We start from the raw sequence: 15,180 nt of genomic DNA on the forward strand, positions 1-15,180 counted from the left end.
ATTATAAGTTGTTTATTTATTATTTCACTCTTGTCCTGTGACATGAAACAAATTTGAGAACCAAGTTCCATCTATTGTATTTCTATTCTCCTCCGAAAGCCTGGTGGTGACGCGAGGTTAATTCTATTCTGTTCCATTCTATGCTGTTGTGTGTGCTCTGTCACAGCCTGCCAGTGCGCATGTGCAGTTCCTTGCTAGGGAAGAAAGGAAAGATGTCGCTTACGAGGTGAGTAGTGTGGCGAGGCTCGTGCTGTGGTGCCTTTTATTTACCTTTGACCACGTTGATTCCGTCAAAATCATATGTCCTAACTCACGAAAATAGCCTTTTCGTGATAGCCAATGACATAACTTGCGTTTCACAAGGACACTCGTGCGATGTTTAGCTAAGCTAACGCTAACCCGGCGGCGCTAACGTGCTAACTAGTTAGCATAGGCTAACTTGCCATAAAGTACAGTTTTTGTGAACAGTTGGGGTTTTTATATACATGCTTATTTCCCAGTGACATATTTTGATTAACTGTTAGCTAGTTACTGACTTATGTGTGTCGAAACGGTCACATTGAACGACCTGTCCTTAAGCTTGTGATTGAACGTTTCAGTGGCTAAAGTCGGCTAACTTTAGGCCTTAATACCAAATGCTCTAGTCTAATGTTTGCGTGTTTGTGTGCGTGTCCACTACAGCTTCTTACCGGCTCCGACCCAGCTGTCACAGGACCAGTTGGAGGCAGAGGAGAGACTTCGGGCCCAGAAGTCCTATTCCAATGCCCTGGTTTCATCCCGCAAAGAACCCCCACCATACTTGCACAGGAAGGGATGGACACCTCGCGCACTCGAGGTAAATGCTGTTTATTCACGAGACTTTACAGGCCAAATGTATGTTATTAATCCGTGGAGACAATGTTGGTGAACATGATTAAAAACATTTAATCTCACCCCGTGTCCCGTGATGGCTTGGAATATAAGTTTTCTTTGCATAACATTCCACAGGTGGACGAAGAATCGCTTTCAAGTTCAACTACAGCACAACTTTACTTACAAAGTGCAAGATCAGAGAAAATGGCACACACCCTAGTCAACGAATCTAGCATCTATCTAAACAGCATTCTGTCTAATTAAAATGTGTGAATAAATAACATCATCAGCAGTAACTGAATCACTGACTGTGGTAGCCTAATGTTAATTCTGAATGTAGAATGAATTTCAAATTCATTCTACATTCAGTTGAATACCCCCCAAGGTCCCCACAAGAAGTGGGAGTTTTTCCTGCATTATCAACTTTATTGTATTTATTTATTTTTCCAATTTTATTATTTCTTAACACTCCGTGCTTTCATCGAGATCTCTCGTGGAAAGTTATTAAGGTCACCTGGGCCAAACACGAGATTTGATTGAAAATTATTATTAAAAATATTAATTTACCTTTTTTTTGAGTGGTGTAAACCACTCCTACAACTGGCTTTGTTAGTCTGTCTGTGTGTGCATGAAAAATGAGCATGGTTGCTACGGTCACCCAGTTCACCCGGGTGTGATTTCATTACGTCAGACATTACGTCAGATCAGAGCTGATCAGGCTATATAAGACCTTACACCACTCAGTTCACACGGGTGTGATTTTTTTAGCCTCGGTTAGCTTCCGCGGCTAACATCCATAGGTCTCTCATTGACAATTGTAGAAACGGAGTACATGATGATCCGCGGTACACGTGCAGTCGTGCACGGGGTTATTAGTCTTATTTATGCTGCTCTGTGGGCCGTCGTCCGTCCCTTCTCTATGCTTGCACTACAAAAACAACACTACATCACTTCCGGCACAGGTGGACGTGACCCGTCTTCTATGCTTATTTCGTGGATTTGGTTGGCACTGGTGCCACACTCTGCCCTGGAGGGCTGGACAGTATTGCGTTAACCCATTCTGACCTGAGATCAGATTCTAAAAATGTCTTCTACATCCTGACAGTTTTCTGAAAAAGCTGTTTCTATGTCAGTGGTTCTTCGGTTTTTCAAAAATAGCAGACCTACAAGCTCGTAGCGCACCACTCGGTGGCGCGCTATGAGCTTGTAGATCTGCTATTTTTCAATAGCTAAAGCATAACATAATGCTAACACCAAAAGGGGTTCCCGCCCAAAATGGTTTGTTTTTTCTTTTCAGTCTCACATGCTTTCTTTTATTTATCCTCCTGATTTGTATCTTTATTTTAAACCTATTCTGTGAAGCAGCATATTGAACTGCACTTCATGTATGAAACGTGTCATATAAATAAACTTTGATTGATTTTTAACCTCCCCATCTCTCTGTTGTTTATATAGGACTTTGGCGATGGAGGAGCCTTCCCAGAGATTCACGTGGCCCAGTTCCCCCAGGAGATGGGCAGGAAGAAAAAGACGTCAAATGCCCTGGCGGTGCAGGTGGATGCAGAGGGAAAAATCAAATATGATGCTATCGCTAGACAAGGACAGGGCAAAGAAAAGGTATGTTGACGAAACAGTGCTGGTACAGATGTTACTAGTACATGTTTGAATATTTGTTACAATACTCCACAAAATAATGTAGACCATCCATATGCATTTGTGACCAGATTTGACTGAGAGACTGCCATCGCGCATACACCCATCAAAAAGTTGTCTCTAACGGATGCGTTAACTAGGCCTGTCACAATTACTTGAGGTCATCATAATGTCCATGTTTTTCCAAACATTTTCAAAAAAGATATAAAAAGCAGACCAACGAGCTCCAAATGTGCCATCATGTGATGCATTTTGAGCTTGTAGATAGGCTATTTCCACTATTGATGAAACGTTTTTAAGTTGTCATATCTGCCCAGCCTCTTGTTTACAAAGCCTAAAAGCCAAACAGAATTGTAATTTGTATTCATAATATTCCAATGTTGAACGTCATGTACACAATTAAGTCGTTAATTGCAATTACTTTAGCGTCAATTCATCACCAAGAGAAATTAAGGCTGTTTTTCCAAATAAGGCACTCGTGCTTAAATTGTATCAACTCTGTTGTTGTCAAAAGTTAATTCTAAAGTTACAAAAGTTTTCATAGTGTAATTTCACTGTCTTTTTTTCTCTCGTTTGCTCAATCTGTGTCATCTCACACACACACACAAGATGACGCAGAAAGAGACACGTGTGAGCAGTGTGATAAAAATGTACCGCCAAGCCGGTTAGCTGTGAACTAAAACTACTGATGGCGATTCTGCACAAAAATTACCCACAAATCATAATCCTGATAACATTTACACAGCACAAGGCAGCATGATGGGGAAACATTTTAACTTTGTGTTGTGAATACTGTTTCTAAAGAGTCTTATCTCTCTTCAGGTGATCTTCAGCAAGTACACAGACCTGCTTCCCAAGGAAGTCCTAAACGATGAAGCCCCAGAGCTGCAGAGGCCTGACGAGGACTCTGTTAAAGATGTGAGTTTAGATTTTTGTCTCCGTTTTGAACTTTGGATAGGCGTTGAAGAGGACAATAAGTAAATCTTTAAAATGAAGGCACTGGCCTAGGCTACATTGGCTCAGTCTCCTTAAACGTTACATTGTCTCTTAATCATTCTAATGCTACTATGCAGCTATGTTTTAATGCCAGATTAGAGTATAATTAATTTGTATGTTTTTGAACCCGATATGTTTTTGTCTGGAAATTGAGATTTGTCCTCTTGGTTATTTAGCTGACAGAGAAGACACGCCTTGCCCTGGAAAAGCAGGTGTCTCAGAAGATTGCTGCGGCCATGCCAGTGAGGGCCGCAGACAAACAGGCTCCTGCACAATACATCAGGTAGATATGTCTGCTCCCAATCAAATGGCAACTGCCATCTTTATTAACGTCAATTATGTTTATGTAAATGCTACAATGCTAAAGCATGAGTTTAAATGAAACGTACACAGACACACAAGCACGCACAAGTTTCAATTCAATGAAGCAATTCATTTTTTTTTTGAAGCAAAATGTTTTGAGGGGATTTATGCGGTGAAATACCACATGCTATGGTATTTTGATTAAAACATACCTTACTGTTACGTTACGTCCCTACCTAGATGGCGGTTTTAAAACGTACATCTTTAACAAAGCCATGAGCTGAATTTCCTTTGAGGAATAAACCACTGTTTCTCCTTCACCTAAATGCACACACAGTTGCTAGGTGTGTGTTTTATTAATAAGCCTCAAACACCAATCATATTCCAGTGCACTGTATATGTTGTCAGCAGTTCTATCCTTTACCTGAATATGGCAAGCAACCTACTTTAACCCATTTTGACCTGGGAACGATTCTATAAATGTCTTGACAGTTTTCTGAAAAAGCTATGTTTCTATGTCAGTCGTTCTTCCTTTGATTTTTCAAAAATAGCAGACCTACAAGCTCGTAGCTTGTATGAGCTTGTAGATCTGCTATTTTTCAATAGCTAAAGCATAACATAATGCTAACACCAAAAGGGGTTCCCGCCCAGAATGGGTTAATATGAATGGAAAATCATTTTCTCTGAGAAGGAGAAAACAAAAAAAAACAGCAGCAAACATCTAAATGAGTAATGAACACTGAATAGTTGAGTTGAGTTTACAGTTATGTTCTCTTAATGTATTTTCTTCCCTTCCTCAGATACACTCCATCCCAGCAAGGAGTGGCATTCAACTCTGGGGCCAAGCAGAGAGTCATCCGCATGGTGGAGATGCAGAAGGACCCTATGGAGCCTCCACGCTTCAAGTTCGTAAACATATCCCAGTCACACAATATCTAAACATAACCTTGTCACGCGATGAACAATGAATGGGGGCATTATGAACATATTAATTTGTAATCATTTCAGAACAGTGCAGAATCAACAGTCAACACTACTTTCAACAATTTTTATGTAGTATCCAATAATTTCAAATATTGTTAATCTTTGATCGTTAATCGAGAATCATGTTTTTATAATTTAAACAATGAATCATTGTCAAGTCCTACATAATTATTCCATAATTGACTAAATCAATTAGTCTTATTAACCAATAAAGCTGTATTTTATACTTTGCCATACAACGCAAGCTTGTAGATTTGGGGCTTTATACATGTTGCATTTGGACATTTTAATCTAAAAGAATGCCACCTTCACACACACAACACATTACCCTTCCTTTGGACTAGAGGTGGAGAAAACATCAATATCCTTGGTACTTTGCAGTGTAACCAGCCGAGCATGGCAGTTTTGCGTTAAGAAGTTCTCCCCAGGGTCCTCCTCAGGATATTGTGACTAGAGCTGGGATGCTTTGATCTTTGAATAATTACCAGATCTTTGAATAACACACATTGAATAATACTTGTATATGTATATATTAAATATGCCAGCTACATGACACTGTTGCTTTTATAGCTTTTGTTGTGTGGCGTTTTCGTGCTTGGAATTGTAATCAACCAAGCTAATTGAAATAACAATATTTCCTATGTGACAAACACCTCTTTGTTCCAGTGAGATTGATTGTGACGAGGCACAATCTCACACTTTGCTATCAAATTCACCATCTTGTAACATTGTTTCGAAAGGCAATTTATAAATAAAATGTACTTGCATGGGTACTGAGGGTGTGTCATCCCTTCCTCTGCCTTACTTTCCTGTCTTTCTCCACTGTCTTAACCACATCATTTAATTTGTGTGTGTGCGCGTTGCAGAATCAACAAGAAAATTCCCCGCGGACCACCATCCCCCCCTGCCCCCGTCATGCACTCACCAAGCAGAAAGGTAAAGACTATTTCTTTAAACGTTATATCTCCTTTTTTAATTTACCCTTCATTCATATTCAAACATGAAGAGTACCTGAGATTATTACAAGAGGTTTAGTTACCCAACGCATTTGATGGATAGAAGATATAAAGTCTGCATTAATAATGAAGGTTCTGGCCTGCATCAACCATAAAACAGAACAGTCTGCACCTCTAACAACTCTGTCTTATCTCAAAATGCCTGAAAAAAGGGGGAAAACTATATATATATATATATATATATATATTGTGTGTGTGTGTGTGAGAGAAAGTTGCCTGCATCCGCCAGTAGCCAGTGAAGTCTGACTTCTCCATCTGTTGTTTCAGATGACGGTCAAGGAACAGCAGGAGTGGAAGATTCCCCCTTGTATCTCCAACTGGAAGAACGCTAAGGTACAGAGACACTGCAGCCTGACTCTGCCCCTCCTGGGGCAAGGGAGGGAATCAATCACTACACACTGTCTAGTTGTAAAGGGCAACGCTCATCGACTTTCAGTACTATAACTAAACTTTTGTTTGTGCGTGCGTTTGTGTTTTTAGGGGCACGTGTTGATTTTTAATAGTGTCACAAATGGGGGGGAAAGGGGTTCTGCTCAATGTGCCAAAAGCGACTTTATTTTGATTAATGAATTGATGTGCTACTTTCCTCACTGTCTTATTTAAATGTTTAAACTCTGTTTCCTTGCAGGGTTACACCATACCTCTTGACAAACGGTTGGCCGCAGATGGTCGGGGTCTTCAAACAGTTCACATTAATGAGAACTTTGCCAAGCTGGCCGAGGCATTGTACATCGCTGACAGAAAGGTATGACCCCTGTGGATTTCTTAACATTGTGTCTTAAATCTCTTAATAATAGTGATTTTCGTGCTTTCGTGACACTTTACTTTCAAAATGATCTTAAAATTCAGCAATGATTATGAATCACTACATTCCTGTCAAACTGCTGGCTGTAATTGATAGAAGTTGTATACAATAACTGTATAACAGAAATGGAATTTCCTCACGTCATCGTCGATCAAGGCTATTTATGATTTTATAACCGTCACTAAAAGATAGCCATGTCAACATATCCATCTCTTTGGCATACAGCACACATATAGTGAGATATTTACTTAAACTCTATTTATTAATTTGTTTGATGCCGTCATGTGGAGAAAGTAGACGATCTACATGTAATAGCAAATTTTCAAGTTGAAAGTGGCTAGTGAAGTCTACCTCTGACTCTTGTGTCTTTGTTGTGTTGTTTGCATAGGCCAGAGAAGCAGTGGAGATGCGTGCCCAGGTTGAGAAGAAGATGGCACAGAAAGAGAAGGAAAAGAAGGAGGAGAAACTGAGGGAGCTGGCTCAGATGGCCCGAGACCGCAGGGCGGGCATCAAAGGTCACGGGGACAAAGGTCAGTCCAAATCATACGTTTGTCTATTTCTTTCCTTTTTTTTTTTTTTTTAAATTTGGGCCTTGCAGAGCTTGCAACACTTTCTCTCTCTCCCCTCATTCTCTCTCCATCCTCCCAATGCTTTCTCCACCGACGCCCACTGGGTGTGTACCTTCCTCCGTCACGCCCTCTTTATCTCTCCCTCCCTCTCTGTGTGCATTGCTCACCCCTTATGCAATGTTCTCCTACTGCGCCTTCACTCCGTTTGTCGTCGTCCTCTCAGCAGGTGGCGAGGAGGGTGAGGCCAGGGAGCGTGACGAGATCCGCCATGACAGAAGGAAAGAGCGGCAGCATGACAGGAACATCTCCAGAGCCGCCCCCGATAAGAGGTAACGGACACGCATTTCAAACACCCCGCATATGAACTCCCCCCTGAAACACAGACGGACCCATCGCTGCTGAATCATTCATGGCCGCCAGCAGTAATGCCAAACAAACGCAGCTGGACCCGGAACACCACTCAGCCGTGAGGCCCTTGTCTAAAATGATCCCTGGATTGTGTGTGTGTGTGACTGTGCAAGGTTGTCTAGTTGATGCAATGTGGACTCCACGGGAGGGAGGGGGGGGCACCAAAACGCTCATCACAATCAGAGTTTTATCTGTTGTAGGAAGGAGACCTCATTACCTCATGGCCTCCCACTTAACCTTGGAATATCAGTCTGTTCAAGGACGATTAGTTAGGATTTTAATCACTTTGTGAGACCACAGGGTGTAAATTTGCACAGCTTTGGAAAAATGCAGAAATTACTCTGTGAACCATTTGCTAAAATCTGCTGGCAGTTATTTTTCCATTCTCGTGTGCGCTACATAGTGGTTTTCCACACGTAACTCTTCATCTTGATAATGATCCTGGTTCATACTGCCGAGCACACGACATCTGGAACACAATTCCGTGTGTGTGTGTGTGTGTGTGTGTGTGTGTGTGTGTGTGTGTGTGTGTGTGTGTGTGTGTGTGTGTGTGTGTGTGTGTGTGTGTGTGTGTGTGTGTGTGTGTGTGTGTGTGTGTGTGTGTGTGTGTGTGTGTGTGTGTGTGTGTGTGTGTGTGTGTGTGTGTGTGTGTGTGTGTGTGTGTGTGTGTGTGTGTGTGTGTGTGTGTGTGTGTTACACAAACGGGTACTGTAGATGTTTGTGCACGCAGCCACTCGCACGCGCGTGTTTCACATTTGTGTTCTCATTTGTCCTTTCCCAGGTCAAAGCTGCAGAGGGACCAGGACAGGGACATCAGTGAGCAGATTGCCCTTGGAATGCCCAACCCACGGACATCCAGCGAGGCCCAGTACGACCAGAGACTGTTCAACCAGAGCAAGGTCAGAACACGCATGCAGTCACACATGCACTGGTACCACAGTGCAATTCAAACTGCAGTTAAAATGCTAACCAAGTAGTGCAGATATGAGCTACGGGTTATGAGATGTTCTTAGTTGTACCCTCAATGTTGGAGTAGCAGGTTTGTGACTAGTTTGTGACCAGTTCGAATCCCTGGACCATCTGAAAATTGAACGAGACGATGATCAACTAGTAATTGCTATTAAAATGCCCTTGAGCACAAAAAACTTTGGGAATTGGACTAAGGATTATTTTTTTGCCCTTGAGCAGGGCCTAACTGCCCCAGTAGTGGAGGACTGTGGGATGTCTCACAGGTGTGACTGTTGGAGCTGTGAAGTAGGGCGTTGCAGTGAAAGAGTAGCGCTCGGTCGACTTTCCCTGGATGAATAAAATATAATAACTTTACACTTTCCTCTCCAGGGCATGGACAGTGGTTTTGCTGGCGGTGAGGATGAGACGTATAACGTGTATGACAAGCCATTCCGTGGCGGCGGAGACATGGCCCAGAACATCTACCGACCCAGCAGGCATGTGGACAAAGATGCATACGCAGATGACTTCGAAACACTCATGCACAACAACAGGTATCATCATCATGGATTTTTCATTTATTTTTCATTCATCAAGAGTGTTGTTTCTTTGGATCGGTGGGACCTTATCCAAGTTGCTTTTAAACCTTCTTGTTCATGTTGGCTGTTGTTACTGAAGCAGAAAAAATGTATAAACTTATTTTTTTAGGTTTTGGTTTCGTTTCTAGACAAAAAATTTATAAACTTATTTTTTTACGTTTTGGTTTCGTTTCTAGACAACCAGGCAAGAGTGCACACAATGATGGCTCAGCACGAGCTCTGGTCCTCCAGGGCGATGGAGCCACACTCTACTGACCGAGCATAGCTTGCCCCTTATGTTTAGCTGTCAAGTTTGACATTGCGGGGCTGCATGCGGTCTGCGTGGCCACATGCCCACACAATACACATGCACATCACTTTGACTATTCTCAGAGGTGTTAACTCGTCCGTTCCAGGGAATACGTTAACCTTTTGAATCTGTCACTCTTTGAGGTCTTCTTTGCGTTCTCTAGCCTCTTAACCATTCTGCTTTCAGCTGACCCAGAAGCAGCCTCTTAGCAGGCAGATTAGCTTGCGACTTCTGGTATCCAAAGAGAGAACCTCAGCTGGCTTTATTTGAATTTTTTGTTTGTCCCTTAACCCATTCAGATCTAAGGCGGATTATATAAAACTATTCCCAAACGTACAGGTATACATGTCAAGGACCCCCAGAAGCAAGCATTTGAGTTAAAGATTTAAAAAAATAGATTTATTCAACGACGATTTGCACGATGTTTCCAAATGAACCATGTCACTTGGATGTATCACTGCGTCCAAGAATCGACATTGACAGACATTGACAAAATCCAGATGATGACATGTCATCACATTGTTTTTCTTCTGTCCCCCCAGGTTTGTTCCTGACAGGGAGTTCTCAGGAGGTGACCCCAGCCAGCGACGGGAGGGGCCTGTGGCCTTTGAGGAGGATCCCTTCGGGCTGGATAAGTTCTTGGAAGAGGCTAAGCAGCACGGAGGCTCCAAGAGGCCCTCCACCAGTGGCCGCTCCAAGGACGATTACCATGACAAGAAGCGCAGGAAGGAGTGATGTAGGAAGGTCAGGCGACGAGGTCCAAGAAAGTGGATGTACGTCTTGTTGGCGCACAGTGAGAGGGGTGTTGTCGTCGTGTGGGAGTCTCTTTTTAGCAATATGTTTGTATATACAGTATGCATGCATAGCCTTTTTTTCCATTTTTTTTCTGTTTAGAGAAGTTTCATGTTTTTGTTTCACCCTTTTCTGCTTTTTTTTTCCTGCTCCATTTTGTTCAAAATGTGGACTTGCGATAAAAAGATGAGTGGAGATAAAATGAAATGAGAGATATGTGTGAAAGAGTAATCTGCTTCCATCTGAAAGACCACCTTATTATGTTTTTGTTTTTCTGTACAATTTAACCGTAATGTTGTTTCAGATGCGGGTTAGTGCTATTTGGCCCTACCCTGGAAATGTAGAGAGAGATTTCATGTTTTTTTAATATCAAAGGAAATTAGGAGAGATCGTGTTTTTGCCCCCTTCACAATGTCCTGTTGCTAATGAGCCAACAGTGTTTATTTATTGTGTATGCAAGCAATGTTGATCTCTGTATAGCAACATATTCTGTAACTTTCCCGTTTGATCGTGACCAGGTTTGATCAGGATACAACCATCATTTTGCAGTTGGTATACGACTCCAACCAGCTCTATATTTCTTGTACAGTACTATCAAAAGAAATAAATTTCATATAGTGTGAGAAGGAATTAACTGTTTGTATTTCCTGCGTCAAGGGTTGATGATTCATCCAAGAGATCATGTTGGATTTTGAGTTAAATAACATATATTTTCTGCAATCTAATTTGGCCACTACATGAGTGCCGCTTTATGTTTGAGAACTCATCAATGATCAGTCCATTAGTTGTGTAATTTGTTATATTTTGCAGCAGAGTATTTTTTCACCCCCATTTTAGTCATTCCTGAGTAATGTGTTCCATTTACATAGATGATTAAATACCTAAAGTGTATTCAGAGAAGCCATCAATTACTAAGCATAGTATACTGACATCTCCAGGAGAGAAACACTGAGATTTATGTGATGATTAGAACCAAACTGGTGGCAGTAATTACAATTAATCATGATGTATGCATTCTGACAATGTTATTTTCCTGATCTCCAAAACTAATCAACATGGCATTACACAGTCCAGCAGACTTGCACATCTGTGACTGTGAATAATGCCATCTCTCACTCTTGCCCAAAGAAAGTGGGTCCATATGTCCCCATGATTTGTTTGATGAACATTGTTTCTTATGGCTCTCCACGTTGAGCAAAATCATACTGTGTGTTGCACACCAAAAATAAAGTGTAGTAAATGTATTACCAGTGGTTCTCAACCTATGGGTCGGGACCCCAAGGTGGTGTCCCCAGATGACTCAATTTAAGGACTTTTAATACTTTGTCAGACACATTTTATTGCTGGAGTATACCTATGTTGAATTCAGAGTTTTTAGTTGGCAAAGGCTTTGAACACAACCCTCTAAAATAAAAACAGTTACCTGTGTTGGCCTCTTGACATGAGGAATTATATGAGGAAATGACAGGTGTCTGAATGTCAACTGACAGGTCTCAAATGGAGGCCACCAAAATGATAAGAATGGGAGCGCTGAGAGGATACTTGAATCTTGCTACAAAGCAAACAAAGTTTTGCCTATCTTGCTACCGTATGTTGTAATCATGTTCTATTTGCCCAAATTAACCCTTCTGTAAGCTAAAACTATTCAAACAATATGTATCTAGGCCAGATTTAAATTGAGGTTGAAATTACTGCCGTTTTTTTATAATTTAAAAGAAATTGTACATTAAAATCCTTTATATTTAATCAATGAATACTTGTTACTTTTTTATATTTTTTTATAATCAAGCTATTATTGCCTTCAATTAAATATTCATTCATAGACAAAAGTCAATCATGCTACTAGGGCTGAGTTTTTTTTTTTATGTGTGCACTGGGTTGGGCATTCCAAGGGCAATCTGCTCACTGATGTCCCTGTCCTGGTCCCTCTGCAGCTTTGACCTGGGAAAGGACATTTTCTGAGTCATTTAAAAAGTGAGAATCACTTGGAATAGATTCAGAATTTTCCACACTACACAAACAAAAACTTGAAGGTAACCAATATACAGTGTTGGGTAACTAACACTACGTAACTTAATATATTACGTAATATATTACCAGAATACGGTAACTTGTAATATAATACATTACTTAACACAAAAATTTTAATATATTCTAAAAATCTTTCTGTATTACTGCATTACTTTCTGTATTACTTTCTGTCTGTCTGTCTCGTTGCCCGTGGCTCTGTCTTGTGACATTATGTGACAACTGCAGAAGTTAAAGAATTACGTATTTCCGCTCCCCACTAATAGTTCTCAGGTCTGGTGTTTGTCCTCTTTTTGTCTCAGTCGTGTTTTCAAATGGATTTGGCTAGGCGGCCGTTTGGCCTCGCCTTATTGTAGATACGCCACTGGTATACGTAATGTATAATTTATAATTATACTAAATATTGAATTGTTCGATTTGAGCATTTAAAAAAAAGTTATATGTAATAGTAATATTAATATATTACTCTTGCTCAGACAGTAATATGTAATACAATATATTACTTGACAAATTAAGGTAATAAGTAATAAGAAATATATTCCAAATATAAAGTAATATACCCAACACTGCCAATATATTTAATTGCCTGAGGTTTGGTGCAATTAAATTCAACTTACAGATAAGGTCGGTTGGCCTTTGGAATTCTAAGTTCCAACCTTATTACCTTAGAGCAGCGGTCCCTAAACTTTTTGGCCGAGCAACCTGTTACCTCCTGTCTCGTATTTGGCCGTATTTTTTTAATATGATTATGGCAAATAATCACGGAATGTCACTGCACTGATTTTGCAGTTTGTGTTAAATAAAACCACCATTAGCCTTTTCATGTCACGCACTACAAGGGGTGCACGCACCAGTTTGGGAACCCCTGCCTTAGAGCACACCTCTCAACATTCTTGCTTGTAAATCAGCAATTTCTGCCTAAGGTTTTCCAATTTTCCATAAAAGGAAACATTGATTTTAAGTCCACATTTTTATAAATAGTATAACATAACTAAATAAATGCAAAAATGTTAATTTCACAAAGTAATTTATTTACAATAAGTCTACAATTGTATAAACAGTATAACAAATAACTAAATAAATGCAAAAATAATTTCACACAACAATATTGCAGGGATCCTCGGGCACATAGGCTTTTACCTCAACCTGGCAAAAGAGAATAGTGTTAACCATTTTTAATATTTCAGATTAACTAGTACTACAATATTTATTTTAATATAGAGCTGGTAGTACCAAAAGGATAGAGTGTAAACATCGCTTACACTATCTTTAATAGGCACATTAACAATAGGATGTCATTTCAAATAAATGGTGAGTTATCTGATAATTCAAAAACTACAACCTTCTTCTTTGTTGAACGTAATGCAAAATAACAAACTGGCTACTGCTATTGATTCACATAATAGACTGACTGCAAAAGCCCGTGCATAGTGCAAAGCCCGCTGGGAGTGGGAAGTACCATAGAACACACCAATAGAGTGGCAGTGTTGGGTAACTAACACTACGTAACTTAATATATTACGTAATATATTACCAGAATACGGTAACTTGTAATATAATACATTACTTAACACAAAAATTGTAATATATTCTAAAAATCTTTCTGTATTACTGCATTACTTTCTGTATTACTTTCTGTCTGTCTGTCTCGTTGCCCGTGGCTCTGTCTTGTGACATTATGTGACAACTGCAGAAGTTAAAGAATTACGTATTTCCGCTCCCCACTAATAGTTCTCAGGTCTGGTGTTTGTCCTCTTTTTGTCTCAGTCGTGTTTTCAAATGGATTTGGCTAGGCGGCCGTTTGGCCTCGCCTTATTGTAGATACGCCACTGGTATACGTAATGTATAATTTATAATTATACTAAATATTGAATTGTTCGATTTGAGCATTTAAAAAAAAGTTATATGTAATAGTAATATTAATATATTACTCTTGCTCAGACAGTAATATGTAATACAATATATTACTTGACAAATTAAGGTAATAAGTAATAAGAAATATATTCCAAATATAAAGTAATATACCCAACATTGTAGAGTGGCAGAACCGTAAGTAGCCTACCATAATAATGCAATGCAAAAACAGAACATTTACATTATCTTCAGTTCCGTTGATTAGAAATGGATCAAAATAGTCTCCCCATTGACTTACATTGCACAGTGAAACAGAGATCACCGTTTTAGCACACAAACAAATGCAAAGTGAATTCTGCCAACATATCGTAACAAAACCAGACACTGCATGTTTTATATATAATGTCAACTTTGTGTTGATTTTGATATTTGATGATCAAATCCAATCAGATACTTTTCCCAATTAAAATTGTAGAATACATCAATGCAGTGTTTTGTAATGTTATATGATCAGAATCCGCTTTGTTTGTTTGTATGCTATAAAAGAGTGACTTTGAGACCTGTTTCATCGTGTTCAAAGTTAATGGGGAGAATATTTTGAATTATCTTTCAACTATCTATCAACAGGACAACTCAAAGTGTAATTTTGCTTTAATGTGTCTAAGCAGGCTCGGCTCTAGGATGAAATCACTGAAGGTGCAGTTGAAAATGGCGAGGGGGCATGTACATGAAACTTACACTGAGGGGGCAGAATTTGCAACTGAGGGTGCCAGCCCTCTGGCACCACCGTGGCACTAGGCCTGGTGCCAAGCATGCCCAAGTGTCATTTTGCTTTAATATGTCAAGTATGTCCATTTAACATTATAGTAAATACATTTATGAGGACATGACATTCATTGTCATTTCCATGAAACACTTACCTCCACTGTGACTCCGGTATCACTGGTCAGTGAGTGGACCAGGGGGCTTTGGAGTGGTAGAACGGCGCCTTTCAACTTCAGATCAACCTGGAAATTAAACAGAAACTTGTTATTCATTTTATCGAGATTAACCATATTCAAATTAACACACACACACACACACT

General features: G+C 40.0%; 1 protein-coding gene across 2 annotated transcripts; it reads left to right on the plus strand.

The window, feature by feature from the left end:
- The first annotated feature begins 79 nt into the window (after positions 1-79).
- Positions 80-10,844, plus strand: LOC306941471 (SNW domain-containing protein 1-like). Of its 2 annotated transcripts, none has more exons than XM_079526962.1 (14): positions 80-226; positions 682-835; positions 2,308-2,469; positions 3,328-3,423; positions 3,678-3,784; positions 4,605-4,709; positions 5,655-5,724; positions 6,072-6,137; positions 6,433-6,549; positions 6,998-7,139; positions 7,402-7,507; positions 8,368-8,485; positions 8,925-9,088; positions 9,965-10,844. In XM_079526962.1, the coding sequence occupies exons 1-14, from the start codon at positions 141-143 to the stop codon at positions 10,155-10,157; spliced, it is 1,686 nt and encodes a 561-aa protein (XP_079383088.1). In that variant the 5' UTR covers positions 80-140; the 3' UTR covers positions 10,158-10,844. The 2 variants fall into 2 exon arrangements, with proteins under 2 accessions (XP_079383088.1, XP_079383089.1); XM_079526963.1 differs by having other exon boundaries at positions 7,405-7,507.
- Positions 10,845-15,180: the final 4,336 nt, after the last annotated feature.

The sequence above is a fragment of the Electrona antarctica genome (assembly GCF_951216825.1).
Source record: "Electrona antarctica genome assembly, chromosome: 17".
Taxonomy (NCBI): domain Eukaryota; kingdom Metazoa; phylum Chordata; class Actinopteri; order Myctophiformes; family Myctophidae; genus Electrona; species Electrona antarctica.